We start from the raw sequence: 20,182 nt of genomic DNA, 5'->3' as shown, positions 1-20,182 counted from the left end.
TTACCACCACCTCTAACCCACCAGTAGAATAACTGCACTCCCTGTGGCTCCACACCACTGTAGCCACTCAGCAGCGAAGCCACCTACACCCCCACCACACACTTCCTGAGGGAAGCTGTAAGCAGAGCAAACCGGTCTTCCACAGGTCCCATGATTGCAAATATCCTTCTGCCATCACCACCACCATCCAACCACACTCACAAATCCCTGTAATTCACACTTTCCACCTATGTTCCACCTTTTTATCCACCTCCTCCCCAGCACCCGGCACTCACAGTCATCACCCCACCCACTCCACAGGTGTCCACTTCTGCCCATCCACCAACAACAGGCACCATTCTCCAAATCTGCACAACAGTCAAGGCCACAGGCACAGTGTCCACTCACAGCACCCCCAATGACAGCAAACCACAAGCCGGGACCCAGCCAAACCCCGGTGCCTATTCAGCACAGCCAAAACCTCTACATCCCGACACACACATGCTTCTTCGACACTCCATACTGTAGTCACTCCAACTTTTACCACCATCACCCCCAACCCCACTCCAGAATAACTGCACCCTGTACTCCACACCCAATTCTCAGCACCAGCAGCCAGAAATGCCACCTACACCTTCTTTCAATTTCACACACTCCTCTGCAGCTACAGGAGTAACCCCATCTCTTCCACAGGTCCCACACTGCAACATCCTTCAAGACGACCACCACCTATCCAACCACATCACAACCCCTAGACCACACTTCTCTTTCCACTCATATGTTCCACCTTATCCACCTCCCCAGACTCCAACTACTCACACTGTCATCACCCCCTACCTCCACACACACAGATGTCGCATTTCTCCTCCATCCACTCCAGTGCCACAGGGACCATTCCTCCACCAACAACGGTCAAGCACCAGGGTCCATTCCACACAGCCCCGCCCACATAGCAACAACACCCAGTGGGACCAGCTAAGCACACACATGCCTATTCAGCACCAGCCAAACCTCTAAGCATCCCAAGGACACTGGCCCACACACATCCTAAGTCACCCCAACTTCTACCACCATCACCCCCAATCCTACCATAGTACAGGAACCGCACCCCCTGTGGCCTACACCACCGGGCCACCAGCAGCAGGTGTGGCCACACACACTCCATACCCTTCACTTCACACACTCCCCCCACCTACAGGAGTATCTCCCATTCCTTCCACAGGTCCCATATCGCAACATCTTCCAGACCGCCACTAGCTATCCAAACCCCATCACACCCTCAGACCACACCTCCCACTCACGCCTCCACCTTTCTCTGACCTCCTTGGTGACTCGAACCACACCACCCCTACCCACGCTATGTGTTCACTTCTCCTCCCATCCCCTCAGGGCCAACAGGAACCATTCCTCCAGTGACAACAGTCAAGGCCACAGCATCCACGCACACAGCCCCACCAATGACAGCTACTCACCAGTGGGACCAGCTAAGCTCCTCAACTCATCTGTAGTACAGCCAAAACCTCCACATCTCTACATTCACAAAACTTCTTCCACACACCATCCTGAAGTTACCTCTGAACTTCAACCACCACCACCCCAAACCTACCAGCAAGGAACCGCACCCCAGGGCTCCAGGCACCACGGGCCAACAGCAGCAGGCTACCCACACCCTTCTTCACCACACACTCCCCACCTACAGAGAGTACCGCCTCAAGTCCCAAGACTGTAACATCCTTCAAGACTACCAATACCCATCCAAAACCCATCAAGACCCTCAGACCACACTTCCCACTTCCACGTTTCCACCTTTCCACCTCCTGCACTGCAACTACTCACAGTCACTCACTCCTACCGATGCAATAGAGGTCTACTTCTACTCCTCCATCCACTCAACGCCAACAGTACCATTCCCTCCACCAACAACGGCCGGCATACAGGGTCCCACCCACACAGCCTCCCACCTCAATGACGGCAGGACCACCAGTGGGACCAGCTGGGCACCTCGTAGTTCATTCCAGCACAACCAAAACCTCTACATCCCTACATTCACACACCTCCTCCACACACCACCCTGAAGTCACCCCCAACTTCTACCACCATCACCTCCCAAACCCACTCAGTACAGGAACCGCACCCCTGTGGCTCCACACCCACCGGGCCAGCAGCAGGCTACCCACAACCTTCACCACACACTCCCACCTACAGAGAGAGCACTGCCTCTTCCACAAGTCCTAAGTGACTGGCAACATCCTTCAAGATCACCACTACCACCAAACCCATCACACCCTCACAGACCACTTCCCACTCACGCCTAATCTTTCTCCACCCTCCTTGGTGACTCCAACTACTCACACTGTCATCACCCCTACCCACGCGCAGATGTCCACTTCCTCCATCCACTCAGTGCCAATAGGCACCATTCCTCCACCAACAACAGTCAAGGCCACAGGGTCCACCCACACAGCCCCACCAATGACGGCAACCACCAGTGGGACCAGCCAAGCCCCGAGCTCATTCAGCACAGCCAAAACCTCTACATCCCTACATTCACACACTTCCTCCACACACCATCCTCAAGTCACCCCAACTTCTACCACCATCACCCCCAACCCCACCAGTACAGGAACCGGCACCCCTGTGGCCCACACCACCTCGGCCACCAGCAGCAGGCTACCCACACCCTTCACCACACACTCCCCACCTACAGGGAGCAGTCCCGTCTCTTCCACAGGTCCTATGACTGCAACATCCTTCAAGATCACCACTACCTATCCAACCCCATCACACCCTCAGACCACACTTCCCACTCACGTTCCACCTTTCTCCACCTCCTTGGTGACTCCAACTACTCACACAGTCATCACCCCTATCCTCCCAGAGATGTCCACTTTCTCCTCCATCCCTACAATGCCAACAGGCACCATTTCTCCACCGACAACGGTCAAGGCCACAGGGTCCACCCACACAGCCCCATCAATGACAGTGACTACCAGTGGGACCAGCCAAGCCCACAGCTCATTCAGCACAACCACAGCCTCTTCTTCCTTCATATCCTCCTCCTCTTGGTGGCCTCCGAACTCTAGCTCAAGGCCACCGTCACCACCTTCTGCCACCACACAACTCCCCCACTTCAGTTCTGCAACCACTCCTGTTTCTACAACTAATGAGCTGTCCTCCTCATTTTCTCCCACTCCTTCTGCCCAGTCTTCTGTTTCTTCTCATGTACCTTCCTCCCACTCCTCTCCCCAGACTTCATCTTCAGCTGGTACATCTTCCTCTGTCGTGTCCACCCCCGTGCACTCCACAACCCTGAGCTCGAGCTCACACTCCTTGTTCTTCACTCATCCCACAACTGCATCAGGGTCTGCATCTCCTCTTTTTCCTTCTTCTCCAGCTGCCTCTACCACCATTAGGGCCTCTCTCCCCCACACTATCTCCTCTCCTTTCACCCCCTCTGCTCTACTCCCCATATCCACTCTTACTGTGTCTCCCACCCCATCCAGTCACCAAGCCTCTAGCTCCGCTGCATTTCCGTCCACGCCCAGGACCACGGCCAGCACCCACACCGCCCCTGCCTTCTCCTCTCAGTCCACTACCTCGCGGTCCACTTCTCTCACCACCCGAGTTCCCACGTCAGGCTTTGTGTCACTCACCTCGGGGGTGACGGGTATCCCTAGCTCTCCACTCACCAACCTTACCACCAGGCACCCTGGTCCCACCTCACTGCCTACCACGCAGTTCCTGACCAGCTCCCTCACTGCGCATGGAAGCGCCCCTGCTTCTGCCCCGGTATCTTCTCTCAGGACACCTACGCCCACCTCACCTGGTAAGTGGCATCTCTGTGGCCCTCCTGCTGGCCTCACCTCTGTGCTCGTGACTCCCAGGCAGCCACTGCCTCAGTTTACCCCTCATGGTCCTATGATCCCAGGACCACATGCCTGTTCCCCACCTTCCCTACACGCCTAATGGGTTTTTCCCCTCTCCTCTCTTGGGCACCCTCTATGCCAATGCTTTCTTGGCCAAGCAAGTGTCCGGCCTCCCCGTTGGCCTTTCCCCAGCTAACCTTGACCTTTCCCTGCACTGGCTCACTCATGCCCCGGTCACTGCTGCACTCCTGGCCTCCCCTCAGAGTGATACCTGCCAAAAGACTTCCCCGGCTGCCCCTTTGGGTGCTCAGAGGATGTCAGGGCTGGCCGGACCCCAGGGTTCAAGCAGCACAGCCCTTCCTCCAAGTGCAGAAAGAGACATAAAGGTCCGGCACAGCCCCTGCCTCGCCCCGAAGGACCTGTTGAAGGTGAAGCTGGACCTGGCAACCAGGGCGCCTGCTCCTTGGTACTCATGCCAATTCTCCGGGCCACGGCTCTTCCCGGCCTCCACCTGGTCTCATGCCTATGAGCGAGTCCACTGCTCCCCAGGCCATGGGATGCCTGGAGACAGAACACACCTCAGGCCTCGTCCACATCCACCTAACCTCACGTTCCAGGGATGTCCCTCACTTCCCTCCTGGGTGTTCCTCTCACAGCAACCACCCAGGGACTGGGTCCCTCGCATGCATCGACCTCCACCAGGTGGCAACGCCACGGTTGGCTTCGTGGTCTCTCACGTGGGTAGCAGCTCATTGCTGCAGGCTGAGGGAATCTTGGTTTGGGTCCCTCCCTGAGACCAGGACTTGGGTGCAAGCTGTAACCGGGGAGGTGACCCCAAGAAGCAGAGGTGAGGGAGCAGGAACCATCTAGGAGGGGAGGGCAGCTGGGGACGGCAGGGCCTGTGGAGGCACACATAGTCCTGCCCCCTCCTGGAGAAAGCTCTCTGCAGCGGGCAGGTAGGTTCCAGGCGACCTGTCTTCTCTGTGGCCAGGAAATGAAGCTGGGCACAGCCAGGGGAGGGCACACAGGCAGCAGAGTCCAGCCTTTACCCCAGGACTCCTTTTCCACTTTAACCCACACTCCGCAGTGGCGGTTTCTAATGCCGATGCTGCCACTGCCTGCATCAGTCCACCCTGCTCCGTGCTGCCTGCCACGTGCCCAGGCCTCTCACTGAGGCTGGCTGTCTGGGCCTTCCACACGGTTCCCCACCCCGCCCCTTCCAGGAGCCCAGACCACGGGGCCTGCTCCACTTCCCTCCTCCCCAGCTGGGGCACATGGAGCTCCCACGACACCACTTGTCCCCCCCTGGCGTCACTGACACGGTGTCCTCGGCCCCCCTGCAGGTCCTGGGTCCAGCCAACCAGAGAGACCCATGCCCACAGGTCGGTGTCGAGGCCTGGGGTGGGGCATCAGGGAAGCTGGGGCCCAGGGGTGGCTCACACAGGCCCAGGGCTCAGTATCTGCTGAGTCCACTGAGAAAATTCTCTACCTTGATGGACTCCAGCAGAGCGACTTTGAGGGGAAAAAACAAACTAGGATGCTGCTGGCCTTTGCCTTTGGGTATGGCTGAGGTCTGAGCTCTGTGGGGCTCCACAAAGGAAGACCACACCTTGGGCAGGAGAGTTCAGAGACAGGTGGGGACCCCGGTCTCTAGCCAGGGCTTCCCTCCCTCCTCGCTCCATGTCCACCCTGAGCGCTGCTGACCGTCCACTTGGCTCCCAGGGGTCTGCAGCGTGCAGGAGCAGCAGGAGGAGATCACGTTCAAGGGATGCACGGCGAACGTGACGGTAACCCGCTGTGAGGGCACCTGCATTTCTGCCGCCAGGTGAGTCCACAGGCGGGAGGCCTGCCCCACGTCCAGCAAGGTGCTCACAACCCCACCCCAGAGAGGCACCAGGGCAGGTTCGGGCTCCCCACCCAGGCGCTTGCTGCCCCGTCAGGTTAGCCACTCTGCGCTCTATCTGCCCAACACCGGCCTTGGCCCCTGTGAGCCAGGAGCTCAGCAGGGAGGTCCAGGCCTCTGTGGAGCAGCTGCCCTGGGGAGGGAGGGGCCTTATGCCCCTGCAGCACCCGTGACCCTGCTCTGTCTTGGCTTCTCGGCAGTTACAACACCATCACCCAGCAGGTGGACGCCCACTGCGGCTGCTGCCGCCCCCTCCACTCCTATGAGCAGCAGGTGGAGCTGCCCTGCCCAGACCCCAGCGCGCCTGGCCAGCAGCTCGTACTCACCCTGCAGGTGTTCAGCCGCTGCGAGTGCAGCTCTGTGGCCTGTGGAGCCTAGCAGGGTCGCTGCCCGCTCTCCTGGGGCTGAAGGACTGCAGATGACAGACAGGACAAACACCCACCGGCCCCCCTCCCACTTGTGCCGGCAGCTGCTTTCCTGGTCACCAGGCCTGCCCGCAAGTGCCCCCGGCCGTGGCTCACCTGGGGCACCGGTGGGAGAGGGGCTGCCAAGCAGAGGCCCAGACCACCACACCCCTGCAGACCCTGAGCCAGCAGAGAGGGACTGAGGCGGGCAGTGGCCACGCACCCTCCCAGGCACACAGGGCACTCCCGACCACCTGTCTGCCATCCAACACCTCCCAGCCCTTGAACTTGGCCCCAGCCCTGCTACGCCCAGAACCCTGCAGATGAGGCCAGAGCAGGCGCTGGACCAGACCCGTCAGGACCTGTGCCGAGATGGGGGCAAGAGGCCCAGGCAGCCACCGACACAGAGAAGAGGAGCTCCCCAGAGTTAGGGAGGGCAGAGGGTGGCAGCGAGGGCAGGGCAGCCACCCCCGCTCCCAGCCAGGCAGAAGGCCCCGGCCAGCACCACACCTGTCCCCAGCAGCTTGTCCTCGGGAGAGGGCGTCACCCGGCCAGAGACTCCAAATAAACTGGTTCTTGTCAAGGCACAGAGGCTGGTCCCTGAGCGCTTGAGCCCTGCTTTTGCCTCTCCCCAGTCCCTTAGACATTAGGCACCCGACCCACACCTGCATCCTGTGGGCCCCTGGGATCTGAGGTTGGGCGGGGCTGCCCCCAGGAGGGTCTGGGCTGGGAAAAGAAGCTGCCTCTGGCCTTGGGCCCCTGCCCTCCCTCCACCAGGACTGTCCCATCTCTGGCGAAGCCCACCGTCCTCCAGGGGCCACCCCCATCTGCCCGAGAGCCCCTTCTGTAGTCAGATCAACAGGAGGATCCCCCACGGAGCCTCCTCATACCCACGTGGTTTGGCAGGCCTGTTCCCCAGGAGGGAGCCCTGGGCTGCACCCCAACACACTGTACAGCGGGGAGCCCTGAGGCCAGGCTGGAGGGGTTCCCGCATGACCTGAGTCCCAAAAAATTCCACCACACGCCCAGAATCAAACTGGCAGAGCAAAGGGCAGGTCACTTTCTGATGCCCACTGCCTGTGAGCCCACGTGCCGAAGGACAGGCCAGGGACTTTGGGGTCTGTGCCTCACACGGCCCCCGGGGAGCTGAGGGTTACGTGGGATGCTTTCCCCCCAAAGAAAGCGCACGATCTGGGGTGCTGTTCTAGCCTTTATTTTTCTTTGACGAGGAGTGCCACACTGAGGGCCCCTCTGCAGCCACACAGGGAAGTGGTGCCTCGGGGAGCAGCCTTTCCTCTGATGGCGGGAGGGGTCAAGGGATGCAGGAGATCCACGGCAGCACACGCAGCCGGCAGGCGCAGCACACGGGCAGAGCACTGCCCAGCAGCTGGAACACAAGAATGAGGGCCACACCACCCAGCTGCAGCACAAGCCCAGCGCGGCGTGTCATGACACCTGGCACCGCCAGACCCAGAATGGCCAGTGCAAGAGGCGCACGCCACCGACATGGCTATCCTGTGATCAAAGTCCGACACGCTGGAAGGAGAGTCACAGACATCATGGGCTGCACACACTGCAGGGGAGCTGTGGAGACCTGATGGGTCCATGAGCCCGTGCAGCTGCCCCAGGGACCCGTGGAGCAGGTGGCTGAGGGCCAGGCTCAAGCACATGTGGCCACCCACCCTCCCTGCCTCCACAGCATGTCAGGAAGCCGGAACCCATGCTGGGTGTGTTTAGGACAAACAAGGCCACCGTCCTGGGGACAGAGCACAGGGCCCCAGCCTTGGCTCCTAGGCCAGCCCCACTCTCTCGCCTCTCAGGTGTCAGACGTGCAGCCTGGGTGCTGAGTCCAGACGACAGGCGAGACACAAGCCGCAGGTGGCACACAGTGTGTGGCCCATGGCCCCTTCACTTCCTGATGACACAGAGGCTTCCCTCCTCCACAACCCCTCCAGGGATGACTGGACGGGGCCAGTGGAAGCATTCGAGCCTGCACCGTGGCCTGGGGACACCCACTCTTGACAGGAGAGAGACGAGCACACCTGAGTCTGAGCCACCAGCCCACGCTTTACCCCGGAGTCCTGGGGGCCCCGCGGGGCCAGCAGGACGCTCCTTCCCTGGCTGCACATCTAAGGCCTCGGGGACTGCAGGAGCAAAACAGATGCCCTCCACGAACAGGAGCTGGGAAAACAATTACATCCAGCCAGGACACGCGGTTTGGCCAGAAGTCATTACAAATACAAATGCTTCTGAAGTCCAGATTAAAATCCTGCCTGGGAAAACTGTCCAGCTGGGACTGCAGCAAAACCAGGGACGGCCGTGCTCCTCCCAAGGGCCCAGGACGATGCCAGGTGTGCAGCCGCCAGAACAGCCACACACCAAGGCTCAGCCCACGCCACATGGAGCGGCACTGCTGCTCCCAGAGGCTCCGAGGCGGGTGGGTGGCAGCACGGGCCATCTCAGTGACACTCCCACAAACGCCACGTTCACGCCAACTTCTAATTTCCCTTTAATTTGTAGATTTAACCACAGAACTGTCTTGATTTTTATAAAAACTGATCCCAAGATCCACCTTCTGCCGTGGCTGCCGCAGTCCAGGCTGAGCTTTTCTTCCTGAGCCACACACGTGTGTTCCTGTCCAGCCCAAAGTGGGGAGGTCTGGGGCAGCGGGGGTGCTCATCTGCAGGACGGCCACGAAGACAAACGGCACAGACGAAGACAACGCAAGACACACGGGCCTGGTCTTCCATCCTCAAGACTAAAACTGCGCGGACAGCAATTCACATAATCTCTGAGAAACGGCTTCCTTACTCGTCCGCAGCGTGAGCCGGTACATCTGAAACGGAGAGCGCAGCGGGTCAGCGGGCATGCCAAGGCTCACACAGCCCTCGGGTCCAGGACCCGCCATGCAGAACCCTGTGGGCCACGCCCAGGGACCACTCTCTGGGGGCACCCACAGCTTGGCAGAGGCCTGAGCACCACACAGTCAGCATGAAAACTGAGGGCTGGCACGGGAGCGCCTGGCGCCTCGTACATAGCTGGCGGGAGTGTGAAGTGGCATAGCTTCTTGTAGCGCTAACCACACACAGGCCCTGGGCAGCAGCGGCATTCCTGGGTGCCGCCCGAGTGAAACGGAGACAGGTGTCTGTCGACAGAATGGGACGTGGCGAGAAGGAACAACGCGGTGACAGAGAGGAACAGCTGGGAGAGCCACCGCCCAGGGCCGGGCTGCTCTGTGGCGGGACGATGCTCCAGGTGGCCAGCTGTGGGGAGACTGGGACGCAACCATGTATCGACAGGGTGGTGGTTAAACGGGCACACAACATCTATCAAAACTGACCGAACTGCACTAAAGAGCTACACATCTCACCATGTACATTGTGCCAGAATAAAAAGCAACTCAAGTGTGTTCAGCCATTTCCTGAGGGCCTGACCTGGGCTTGCAGGTTCGGCTCCAGGCGTAGCAGGCATCCGATCTGGGTGGTTTTCGTGTGGATGATTCCAGCTCCCACGAAATTCGCAGGATTAGGATCAACTTCTTCAAGAAGTGCGGAACCAAATCCAATGATCTGTCCAAAGAAACAGGAGAATGATGATCCTGGAGCGGGGTCACAGGCAGCATGTCCAGGGCCATCCCTCCAGACCCCGGCGCTGGGTTGTGGGCAGCCGCGTCCCCGGGCGACCCTCAGATCCTGGCTCGTAGCAGGCAGCAGCCCTCCAGACCCTGGTGCTGGAGTGTGAGTAGGCGTCCCAGGCCCGTCCCCCTCCCAGATCCTGGCTGGATGGCCCGGGGCGTGTCCCAGGGCCATCCCTCCAGACCCTGGGCACTTTGGAGTGCGCTTGAACAGCAGCCCTCAGACCCTGGCACTGGGTAAGTGACAGCACCTGGAATCCCCGAGGGCCCATCCCTCAGACCCTGGCTGGAGTCACCGGACTGTCCCCAGAGCCCGTCCCTCCAGACCCTGGCTAGGTGGCAGGCAGCAGCCCTCAGACCCACCAGGCTGGAGTACAGCGGGTAGAGTATCCCCGGGGCCATCCCTCCAAGACACAGCTGGAGTGGCAGGCAGCTGGCCCTCCAGACCCTGGCGGCTGGAGTGCAGGCAGCCCGTCCCCGGCCCGTCCCTCCAGACCCTGGGCTGGAGTTTGCAGCAAGCGGCCCTCCAGACCTGGCCCTGGAGTGCCCAGGCAGCCGTCCCAGGGCCGTCCTCAGACCCTGGCTGGAGTTCTTGGGCAAGCGTGTCCCGGGGCCGTCCCTCCAGACCCTGGCGCTGGGTTGCGGGCAGCGTGTCCCCGGGGCCGTCCCTCCAGATGCCCTACCTTGGCTTTGGTGACTTCTGTGTCCATTGGGTGCTTTGCTTTGAAGATGTTCTGCACCTCCTGCTGTGGACTGTGAGAAACAGCAAAGGCGAGTTTCTCAGCCAGGCCAGAGACCAAAGCCCATCTGTTCAAATGACCCCCATCCCCACCCCCGACCCCTAGAGCACAACAGGTTTCTCACTTGCTCAACTGCTTCCAACGTTGAAAGAAATCCTGAGAAGCCATTTCTGTCGGCTGGAAGAATTTGTTGAGAGTGATGGGCAGCTGCACAGACACGTTCTGGAAGGTGCCCCCATACCTGCAGCAGAGAGAGAGAGTCAGCTCCTCCTCTGAGAGCCCCAGGGGCCGGGAAAGAGCCGAGGGACCGTCAGCTCCTCCTCTGCCGAGGGACAGTCAGCTCCTCCTCTGAGAGCCCCAGGGGCCGGGAAAGAGCCGAGGGACCGTCAGCTCCTCCTCTGCCGAGGGACCGTCAGCTCCTCCTCTGAGAGCCCCAGGGGCCGGAAAAGAGCCTGGAGTGAGAAGCGCCCCCACCTACCGCCACCCACCAGAGCGTGGGGAGCCGAGCCTTGAGTCTCCACAGACCATGTGTGGCTCAGTGTACAGTGTCACCCACAGACAGGATAGGCCAGGGCCACGTACACAGGCAGGACGCCCCTGTGCCTCACTTCTCCCCATTTATCTGTTTCTCAGAACTCCAAGTCTGTGCAAATAGTGTGATTTTTTTTTCTTTAAAAAGGCAAAGGCATTTGCACAAAGAATGAAACAAAAATTTGCATGTCTATGTCCCCAAATTCTACGGTATACAATCCTTAAGTTCACTGTATTTTTAATGTTAGCAAGTGTGCTTTTCTCAACATTCAGAACCTTGCAGACACCCAGCAGGGTACGCGCTGACCGTGTACACGCTATTGTAGCCACTGAAAAGTGAGAGTAATCAACAGTTGCAACAGGAAAATCTCATGCTTTTAAAAAATAAGCAAAGTGGTATGATCTGAGTCCAACTGTGCAAAAAACGCACCCCTCAGGCCAGGGTCCGAAGGAAGCCAGCCGCCTTCACCTCGCAGCTGTTGTCTGGTACCAAGCCAGGCAGGTGGCATGTGGCCCTGGCTGTCTGCTACCCCATGAGGTAGGCTCCGTTGTGCCCAGAAAGATCCTAGCAAGGCCCCATGTGGGAGCTGCCACCTGCCATCCCACAGCCCAGGGCTTCACCTCCCCTTGTTTCCTGCGCTCTGCAGAGCTGAGGGCAGCAACAGCTCAGGTCGCATCCATGCACCATGAGTACCCACATGCCCTGGGTCCCCTCAGGAAGGACATGGGGGCACAGTCATGGAGCCCAGGCACACAGCTCAGGCGCCCACACAATCCTTGGCCCGGGGCGCACAGATGGCTCTTACCTGAACTGAATGTTGAGGACTGGCGCCTCCGTGAAGTCAGACACGCACTCTATGTTGACCACCTGCTGCACCTGCGCACCCCCCTCCACGGTCGGGTCCACGGGCTTGGTCTGCAGGTTCAGGTGTGTGTGCGTTAAGGAATCCAGCCAAGCAAGCCCCAGCGGCAGAAGCGGAAACGGGCCGGGCTAGAGCCCCGGCAGGACCCGTGGAGGCGAGCACACTCACCACGCTCCAGGACCACCAGCTACGGGGTCAAGGGGCGGCCACACCACCCGGCCCTGCCCTTCCACCCAGACAATCCTCAAAACACTGTTTGCTTCTCACGCTTCCAAAACGGCTCCTCCATTTTAAAAAGTCGCTTAGACTATACACTGGCTGTTCTCCTTATCTGTTTTCACTCTGTGAGCCTCGGCTCTGGTTCTTACACACACAATTTTTGTCGCCGTTAGCAGAAACTGGTGCTTAGTAGGGCAGGAAAACTTCAAGAATCCTGGGAATAGCAGGCTCCTGAGACAGCGAGACTCAGAAAAGAGCCCGCCTTGCTGGGACCAGCGTTGTTTTCATGCTGGAAAACAAGCGTTTGCCTACAGCCTCTCCTGAAGAAACAGCGACACGAGCAAAGCTGGGTGCAGGAGGCAGCAGGGTGCAGGCCTCGCCTACCCTCTGGGTCGTGTGCTGCCGGCCACTCAGCTGATGGGCTCGCTGCTGCCTCGAGCCAAGCGGACCCCGAGGGAGAGACCCCTAAAGAGGGGCACAGTAGGAGTCAGCTTCCACTCCGGATTCTCAACGAAGTCTTTAATACACGTGATCCTACATGTGTATTTTTAATGACTGTTTTGAAACAGTTAGCTTGAACAGTCTGCATTACAACGTGCTCATGTTAAAATGAACACAGACCAGCCAGTGGCAAGGACGATGTTGCTTCACTCAGGTCTCATAAACCCCCAGGTGTCACTGTTTCTGGTCAAGCTGGGGTCTTCACGCTAACTCTACTCGGTGGGCCTATCCTTACAGGAAGAGACGTTAGCATCTCCCTCTTTTAGCTGGGAAAGTTCTAGTAACACTTCTGGCATTATGAAGGGAAAATCGTCAGTCTAAAAGCTCTGCCAGAAGCACACACAAGCTCGGCTGGGGTGTGCGCACCGTGCTCCAGTCCCCGCCGGCGCCTCCCATGCTCTGCAAGCAGCAGCTCTGTGAGGCTTCAGAGAGGAGGGATTTAAAGACAATGTCACAGGGGGGTGAGACCAGCTGAAAAACAAAGGGACTCAAACTAGCCAAATGGAAGGGAAGAGACTTGTGCACAGTATTTTTAGATGCATTATCAAAAACTGACACTTCAATATGGAAGATTGCCTGTTTTCTTTTTGCTGCCCAACACCACAGGCAGACTGCGATTGCCTGACTTTCATATAGCATCTGGAATTATCTTGCTATTTTAACAAAATAAGAAAACCGAAAAACTTCCTCAGAAGCCTCCTCTAAGTCCCACATTATGCTGTCTGTGGGCATGGGGGCAATGAAACCAAGGATATTAGGCTGAAGGTCATCTGAACAGATGAGTGTTGGAGTAAAATTTAGGAACTGCGTGGAGGTCTTATTACCATAAAAGATAAACATCCGGCCTAGAAGGAAACAAAACCGTTTTTTTCACACACATCATTTTACACTTACCCTGAATATTTACACTGAAAAACAAGAGCCCCCCCCAAATCTTCAGCTGAATCAAAATTCACTGTTGTGATGCACGACTCTTGTTAAAATTAAGAACAAATTTTTTCCAGTTTTAGAACGAGCACACCAGTGTTGGAAACGGGCGGGGTATCTCCTCCACTCAGGTAACTTCTGCCCTCCAGCACCCTCCTCTCTCGGCCCCTCCTTTACACTCACACGGGATGGATGAGGTCACACGCGTATGCACGGGGAAGGACCTACAGAAAGCCCTGTCCGCAGGCTGGGCTACAGCTGGAAGGGCCTCGAGGGACGCCGCAATCACACAGGCCGCTGCCGGCCCTGCCCCACGTCTGCGACACGTAAACACAGGCCGGCCCCGGCTGCCTCCCGTCAGGGGACCCGGCTGGCCTGCGTCCAGCACAGCACTGGTGCTGCACACGGGCCCTCACGGCAGCGGCTCACGCACAGCACTGGTGCTGCACACGGGCCCTCACGGCAGCGGCTCACGCACAGCACTGGTGCACATTTTGGATGTGTCGCTGTTTTTATTTACATCACAGTAACAAATCTTTGTGAACATCTGTATGCCCCTTGAATTCAGAAAGGAAACCTCGAATATTCTGAAAAGGGTGAACCGTTTGGCATCACTCCTCCCACAATTTAAAAAACCAAAACCAACACCTAGTTGAAGCTATCACGGCCCAGAGTTTAAAAACTTAAACCAGGACTGCAAGTACCATCTGTTTTCAATGTAGCATTTCCTACAAGAATTACTCTGACAACCCTCACTTTCTAACAGATCCCCGGTGGGCAAGCGACTAATTCTCTTTTTTCACACTCTTTCCGTGTTTTTCACAAGCGAGAGACAGAGCAGTCCTCAGGAGGCTCAAGGCAGGCACTGAGAGGAGGCATGTCCACAGCCAGGGGCCCTGTAGCCACAGGGTTCCATGCACAGCGTTTTTTAACACTCAAAGGCTTTTTTATGTCCTTCTTCTAAATTGTGGTAAAACACACAGAACCTAACATTCACCTTCCTAGCCGTATTTAGGTGGACACAAGGACGCAGGAAGTGCAGCCACACTGCACAGCCACTGCCACCACCATCTCCAGAACGTTCTCATCTTCCCAAACTGAACTCCGTCCCCATTAAACACCAACTCCCCATCCCCCTGGCCTACGCTCTGGCACCCACGAACTACGTTCTGTCTCTATGGAGTCACTGCTCTAGAGACCGCATGAGTGGAGCCACACAGGATTTGTCCCTGTGTCTGGCCCGTGTCACTGAGCACCATGTCCTCAAGGTGCATCCGTGCTGTTTTATGCATCAGAATTTCATTCCTTTCTGCCGTTTCATGGCTGAATAATATTCCACTGCGTCGACGGACCACATTTTGCTTATCTAGTCATCCACCCATGAACATCTGGGCTGTTTCTAACGTCTGGGGATTGTGAATGCTGCTATGGATATGGGTGGACAGGTACCTCTTTAAGACCCAGCTTTCGATTCTCTGGGGTCTGTCCCCAGACGTGAACCTGCTTGGGTGAGAGTAATTCCACTTTCTTTTGTGTTTTGAGGAACTTCCCACAGTAACTGCACGACTATACACTCCCACCAGTGGCACACAAGGCTCCAACGTCACCATGCCCTGCAGACACTCCTTTTCCTTCAAGGTTTGTTTTGATGTATGTGTTATTTATGAATGAATGAATGAACGAACAACAGGGTCTCGCTCTGCTGCCCAGGCTGCAGTGCAGTGGCATGATCTCAGCTCACTGCAGCCTCAAATGCCTGGGCTCAAGCGATCCTCCCCCCTCTGCCTCCCGAGTAGCTGGGACCACAGGTGTGGACCACCACATCTAGCTAATTTTTGTATTTTTTGTAGAGATGGGGTCTCACCATGTTGTGCAGGCTGGTCTCAAACACCTGGGCTCAAGTGATCCTCCCACCTCGGCCTCCCAAAGTGCTGGAATTACAGGCCTAAGTCACCAGACCACCAGGCCAGTCTGTTTATTTATTTACAGAGTCTCACTCTGTTGCCCAGGCTGGAGTGCAGTGGCATGATCTCGGTCACTGCAACCTCCGCCTCCCAGGTTCAAGTGATTCTCCTGTCTCAGCCTCCCGAGTGGCTGGGACTACAGGCATGCACCATCACGCAGAGCTAATTTTTGTATTTTTAGTAGAGACAGGGTTTCGCCATGTTAGCCAGGCCGGTCTCGAACTTCTGGCCTCAAGTGATCCGCCTGCCTCAGCCTCCCGACATGCTGGGGTTACAGGCGTGAGCCACCGCCCAGGCTACCTGTTTGTTTTATAACAGCCATCCTGGCGGGCCGAGGTGGTGTCTCGCTGTGGGATTACAGGCGTAAGCCATCCTGGCGGGCTGAGGTGGTGTCTCGCTGTGGTTTTGACTGGCATTTCCTTCATGACTTTGTCCATCTTTTCAGGTGCTTACTGAGCATTCCTGTATTCTCCCTGGAGAACGTCTTTTCAACAACTTTGCACCCACCCCTCCCCCCGGCCCCCTTTGGTTGTAGAGATGGGGTGGGGTCTTGATTTGTTGCCCAGGCTGTTCTTTTGCCCATTTTTTAATTGGGCTGCTTTCTTACTGACTTATGGGAGTTCTGAGAGAGGGTTTCATTAAGTAATTAAAACACATACCTAAATTCTGCCGAAATTCAGACTTAAGTCCAATTTGAAGCAGCTGATTTTCAAACAACACACCATTGTTTTTACAAACAAACCTAGGGGGAAAGGGACAGTATATGTGTCACTCAAAGCCACCCGCAGAAAACACAAGGGTTTGTTTTGGAAAAAAATTCATAGCACGAGGAGGCCAGAAAAACCTCTATGGGACACAAGGGAAGAAAAAAGTGGAAAAAGATTCCAAGGACCATCCTGACAAATAGCCACAGGTGGACAGTGAGCAGGGCACAGGGACGCGGGCACAGCTTCAGCGAGGCCTGTGAAGGCAGTTGGTGCAGCTGCTTTCTAGGAACACGCTGGTCCATGTGTAACGGCCTCTCACGGCCCCAGACAGGACACGGGCGCGAAGGCATGCACACAGCTTCTGGCCACGCCACAGACTCCATCCAACACGGGTGCCGGACTTCCACCCAGTGAGGGCCTCGCCATCAGAGCCTGGCTGCTCCCCGCTGATGCACACGCACACAAGGGCACCCAGCCATCCACCCACCAGCAGCACAGCCCTGCAGGGCCCTAGGCGCCCCCATCTCCCCTCTGGCCTCTCCTCTCGCCGCACGCGTGGTTCGTATCTACACTGCACAGGGAGCCCAGGGTTTTGCTCACCACAGGGCACCTATCTACACTACACAGAGTTGGGGGAAAATAAAATAGCATTGGTTAGTTTTCATTTGTGTTTCTCTCAGAAGAGCTTCAAGTTTTCTGACCTCCTCTAGGAAACTATAACTCCACAGTGACCTGGATCCAAAAGAGTCAAGGAGAGGGAGGCAGGGCAGCAGCACAGGGCTCCTGGGTGAACCCAGCACAGAGATGGACGTGGCACTGATTCAGACCACAGGGTGGGAAGGCAGGAGCTCACGGTGCCGCTCCCTCGCCCAACCCACCCCAGTGCCTAAGAAGCAAATGCTGCCTGGCAGCAGCCTAATTCTGAAATCTCCACACCCACCTGCGCTGACGCCGAGGAGATCAAGGTCAGCCATTCCTACGCTCACCCAGTCTCCACTAACTGCACCACAGCTGCCACCCTGGAAGGTCTGAGTGCTGCCGACCTGAAGATCAGCTCATCGGCATCCTGCCATATGGACACCAGGCCAGGAAGAAGACGGAGGAAGCAGAGACAGACAGCAAGGGACAGTGACGGGCGGCCCTTGGCTTGCTCTCAGGGCTGGGAGAGCGCTGCTCGCCTCACACTGCCCCACTCCAGCCTGCCGCAGCCACAAGAGCCACTGAGGCAGCAGTCCCTGCACACACCTCTGGAGGCCACAGCCGCCCCCTGCACAGCCCGGCAGGCTGCCGGTCCAGCTCCAGCCACATGCAAAGCTTCCAAAGTCAAGTGCGGTCCAACCAACACACAACACAGGATGGTCATCCACAACACGGCCTGGAACACGTCTACTGCGCTTCACCCAGGACGGCCACAGCCGGCCACCAACAAAGCCGAGGCCACTTCACAGGAGGAGCCGGCCGAGGGAGAGGTGTCCACTGTGCCCCGGGATCACTGCTCTGCCCACAGCCAACGGTCTCTCCACACAAGAGGCCACGGAGTTTACACTCGTGGTTTCGCCTAAGCCACTTTAAAGCGAAATCTGTCAAGGACATGGGAGGGGCTCCGACTGATCACCCATAACGTGGCGTGACAGAGGGGCCCTCGTGGTCGGCGTCTCTGCTTGGTTGCTTGCTTTTTAAAAGGTCATCCCAACTACAACCTGGCCTGGAGGAATTTTTGGGGAAAATGCAAACCACTCTGCAAGGCCACAAGAATGCAGCCGCCCTGTCCTGTGAGCCGTGTTCCAGCAGCCACCGCAGCCGGCTCGCCCAGGTACTCTGTGCCTCCATCTACACCAAACACACGCAGACACCTGATGACCCTCTGTAGCCAGATCAAAGCCAAGACGGCCACATGCACAAGAGCCCCAACGCTCGGCCAGCTGGAGACGGCGCCACCCAATGTGAGGCGTGCACAAGGCCATGTGCAGCTCCCAGCACAGCTGTATGGAGACGGGGCAGGCATGTGCCCAGCAGGGAAGGGCCACGGCTGCCACGGACTGCCCAGCCCCTGGTCCCTTCCTGCCACCAAGACACTGAGGAGTGGCCACCACCAGAGCCCTGGAACCTGGATTCTCAATCGCAAACACAGCGACTCTAAGAGCAGTAAGAAGACTGTTTTCAGCCCAAGTGGCGATCTGCACCAAACGCCACGCTGGTCTGCCTCTCCTAAGTCCTTTTCCAACACGTAACAGGAAACAGAACTCACATGCAACATGAATACAAAGAACTGAAAAACATTTTAAAACACCAGAATTCTATTACAGTCTTCAAAACGCGGGACCAAAAGGCCATTCCTCAAAGGCTCTCTAACCTCTATCTGAGACAGAAACCAGCACCTCCGCTGCCACCCACAGGGCAGTGGGGGAGGGGGAGGGGGGAGGGGGGGGGGGGGAGGGGGAGGGGAACGGGGAAGGGGAGGGGAGGGAAGTGGGGAGGGGAACGGGCATCCACTCCGGGAATGGGACGCCTCAGACCTCCACCAGACATGAAAACAAGCAGACAGCTGAGAGCAGCCAGCAAGGGGAATGCACAGCTGATGAGCCCAGCAGAGAGGGCTGGGGAGAGCACGCACCGGGGAAGCAGTTGGCACGGACGATCTGAAGACCGTGGAGACGCTGGCAGAGACCACTGCATGTGGGGAGCTGGGAGGTGCCCATGCATTGGACAGAAATTAGAGCAGGACAAGCAGCAAAGACAGGCTGCCCTCGGGGGCAACCACAGGGTGGAGGCCGAAGGTGTGAGCAGGGCAGGCCTCACAGGAGGACTTGGCAAGTGAGCAACTCAAGGACAAGAGACTGGGCCTCCAGGCCAGACACAGACAAGACGGCTTAAGTCAGAGTGAAAAGCAGCCCAACTAGACAGGAAAGAGGCGAAGAGAGGAAACGAGTAGCTACAAAGAGTGTTTACCAACACTCAAAGAAAGAGCAGCTGAAGCATGATCGGACACAGCCGCCGGCCAGACCCTGTGGCTTCTTTCATGTCCTCTTTTCCTCCTGAGAGGAATGTCAGCCCTTTATCTAATGCACACTGCAGTCCACAAGTCAAGGCTCTGAGGGGAGTTACACAGCAAACCCACCCACGACACAGCAGCTCCCACTCTCTCCCCCAAGCAGTAATTTGGGAGGTAAACTCCGCTGCCCACCTCTGTCCAGCTGGCCGCGGCCACACCGGAAGTCAGGGGGCACGGCAGTCCCGTGCCCGTCTGCAGGACTCAGGAAACCTGACTACCTGGCAAAGTTGTCTTCGGAGCCAGGAGCGAGAGGCGCGACCACAGAGGCCGAGTCTGAGAACACGTCCACGAGCAGCCCGCCGCCGCCGGAGGAGGGTGGGGGGCCCGCAGGGGCGGCGGGGGCGGCCCCCAGACCCAGCAGGTCTGCCGACGGAGAAGGCGTAGACTGGAAGAGAAGGAAGGAGAGCATCAGCAGAGAGCCTCCCTGGCCTGGCCGGCCCGGGCAGCTCACACCTGCACATCCTCCCCCACGGCGCCCGCTTGGCAGCCATGCACTCCCGGGGGGCTGGGGCAGGCGGCACACGGCTCAGTGAGTGACCAGAGTGAGGGCTAACAGCCACTTCCTGAGTACATCCCAGAGTCCAGCCTAAAGATAACTGCACTTAAAACATTAGTCATAATTTCACCAAGACACCCTACTAAGACATTTTTTCACAAATGCTATTTGAATGAAAAAAATCTCAGAAAAATTTTGCCACGAAAGACATAAAAAATTAATACATGGTTTAAGAAATAAGATAATGCAGGCTGGGCGCGGTGGCTCACACCTGTAATCCCAGCACTTTGGGAGGCTGAGGCAGGGGGACCACAAGGTCAGGAGATGGAGACCATCCTGGCGAACACGGTGAAACCCCGTCTCTACTAAAAATACAAAAAATCAGCCGGGCGCGGT

At 57.5% G+C, this 20,182-nt stretch overlaps 2 protein-coding genes across 2 annotated transcripts; one reads left to right on the top strand and one right to left on the bottom strand.

Moving 5' to 3' along the window:
- The first annotated feature begins 2,299 nt into the window (after positions 1 to 2,299).
- LOC116272900 (mucin-6-like) lies at positions 2,300 to 6,739 on the top strand. The gene is made up of 3 exons (XM_031661795.1): positions 2,300 to 3,805; positions 5,568 to 5,670; positions 5,949 to 6,739. The coding sequence occupies exons 1-3, from the start codon at positions 2,359 to 2,361 to the stop codon at positions 6,124 to 6,126; spliced, it is 1,728 nt and encodes a 575-aa protein (XP_031517655.1). The 5' UTR covers positions 2,300 to 2,358; the 3' UTR covers positions 6,127 to 6,739.
- Positions 6,740 to 7,349: 610 nt separating this feature from the next.
- Positions 7,350 to 19,714, bottom strand: LOC101016863 (AP-2 complex subunit alpha-2-like). The gene is made up of 8 exons (XM_031661794.1): positions 19,509 to 19,714; positions 16,191 to 16,273; positions 13,396 to 13,485; positions 11,864 to 11,987; positions 10,651 to 10,767; positions 10,470 to 10,539; positions 9,587 to 9,721; positions 7,350 to 8,988 (listed from the first exon to the last, which is right to left on the bottom strand). Exons 1-8 carry the CDS (start codon positions 19,697 to 19,699, stop codon positions 8,911 to 8,913), a joined length of 888 nt encoding a protein of 295 aa, XP_031517654.1. The 5' UTR covers positions 19,700 to 19,714; the 3' UTR covers positions 7,350 to 8,910.
- Positions 19,715 to 20,182: the final 468 nt, after the last annotated feature.

This window comes from Papio anubis, unplaced genomic scaffold (genome assembly GCF_008728515.1).
Source record: "Papio anubis isolate 15944 unplaced genomic scaffold, Panubis1.0 scaffold250, whole genome shotgun sequence".
NCBI classification, from domain to species: Eukaryota; Metazoa; Chordata; class Mammalia; order Primates; family Cercopithecidae; genus Papio; species Papio anubis.
Note: the sequence above shows the minus strand (reverse complement) of the source record. Positions and strands in the feature narration are given on the sequence as shown.

Coding starts and splice junctions, on each gene's coding strand:
- LOC116272900 (XM_031661795.1), top strand. CDS start 2,359: ATGTCCACTTCCTCCATCCACTCAGTGCCAATAGGCACCATTCCTCCA. Junction 3,806..5,567: donor ACCTACGCCCACCTCACCTG/GTAAGTGGCATC, acceptor CTTGGCTCCCAG/GGGTCTGCAGCGTGCAGGAG. Junction 5,671..5,948: donor ACCTGCATTTCTGCCGCCAG/GTGAGTCCACAG, acceptor GCTTCTCGGCAG/TTACAACACCATCACCCAGC.
- LOC101016863 (XM_031661794.1), bottom strand. CDS start 19,699: ATGCTCTCCTTCCTTCTCTTCCAGTCTACGCCTTCTCCGTCGGCAGAC. Junction 10,540..10,650: donor CGTTGGAAGCAGTTGAGCAA/GTGAGAAACCTG, acceptor TGTTTCTCACAG/TCCACAGCAGGAGGTGCAGA. Junction 9,722..10,469: donor CAGAAGTCACCAAAGCCAAG/GTAGGGCATCTG, acceptor TTCTTTGGACAG/ATCATTGGATTTGGTTCCGC.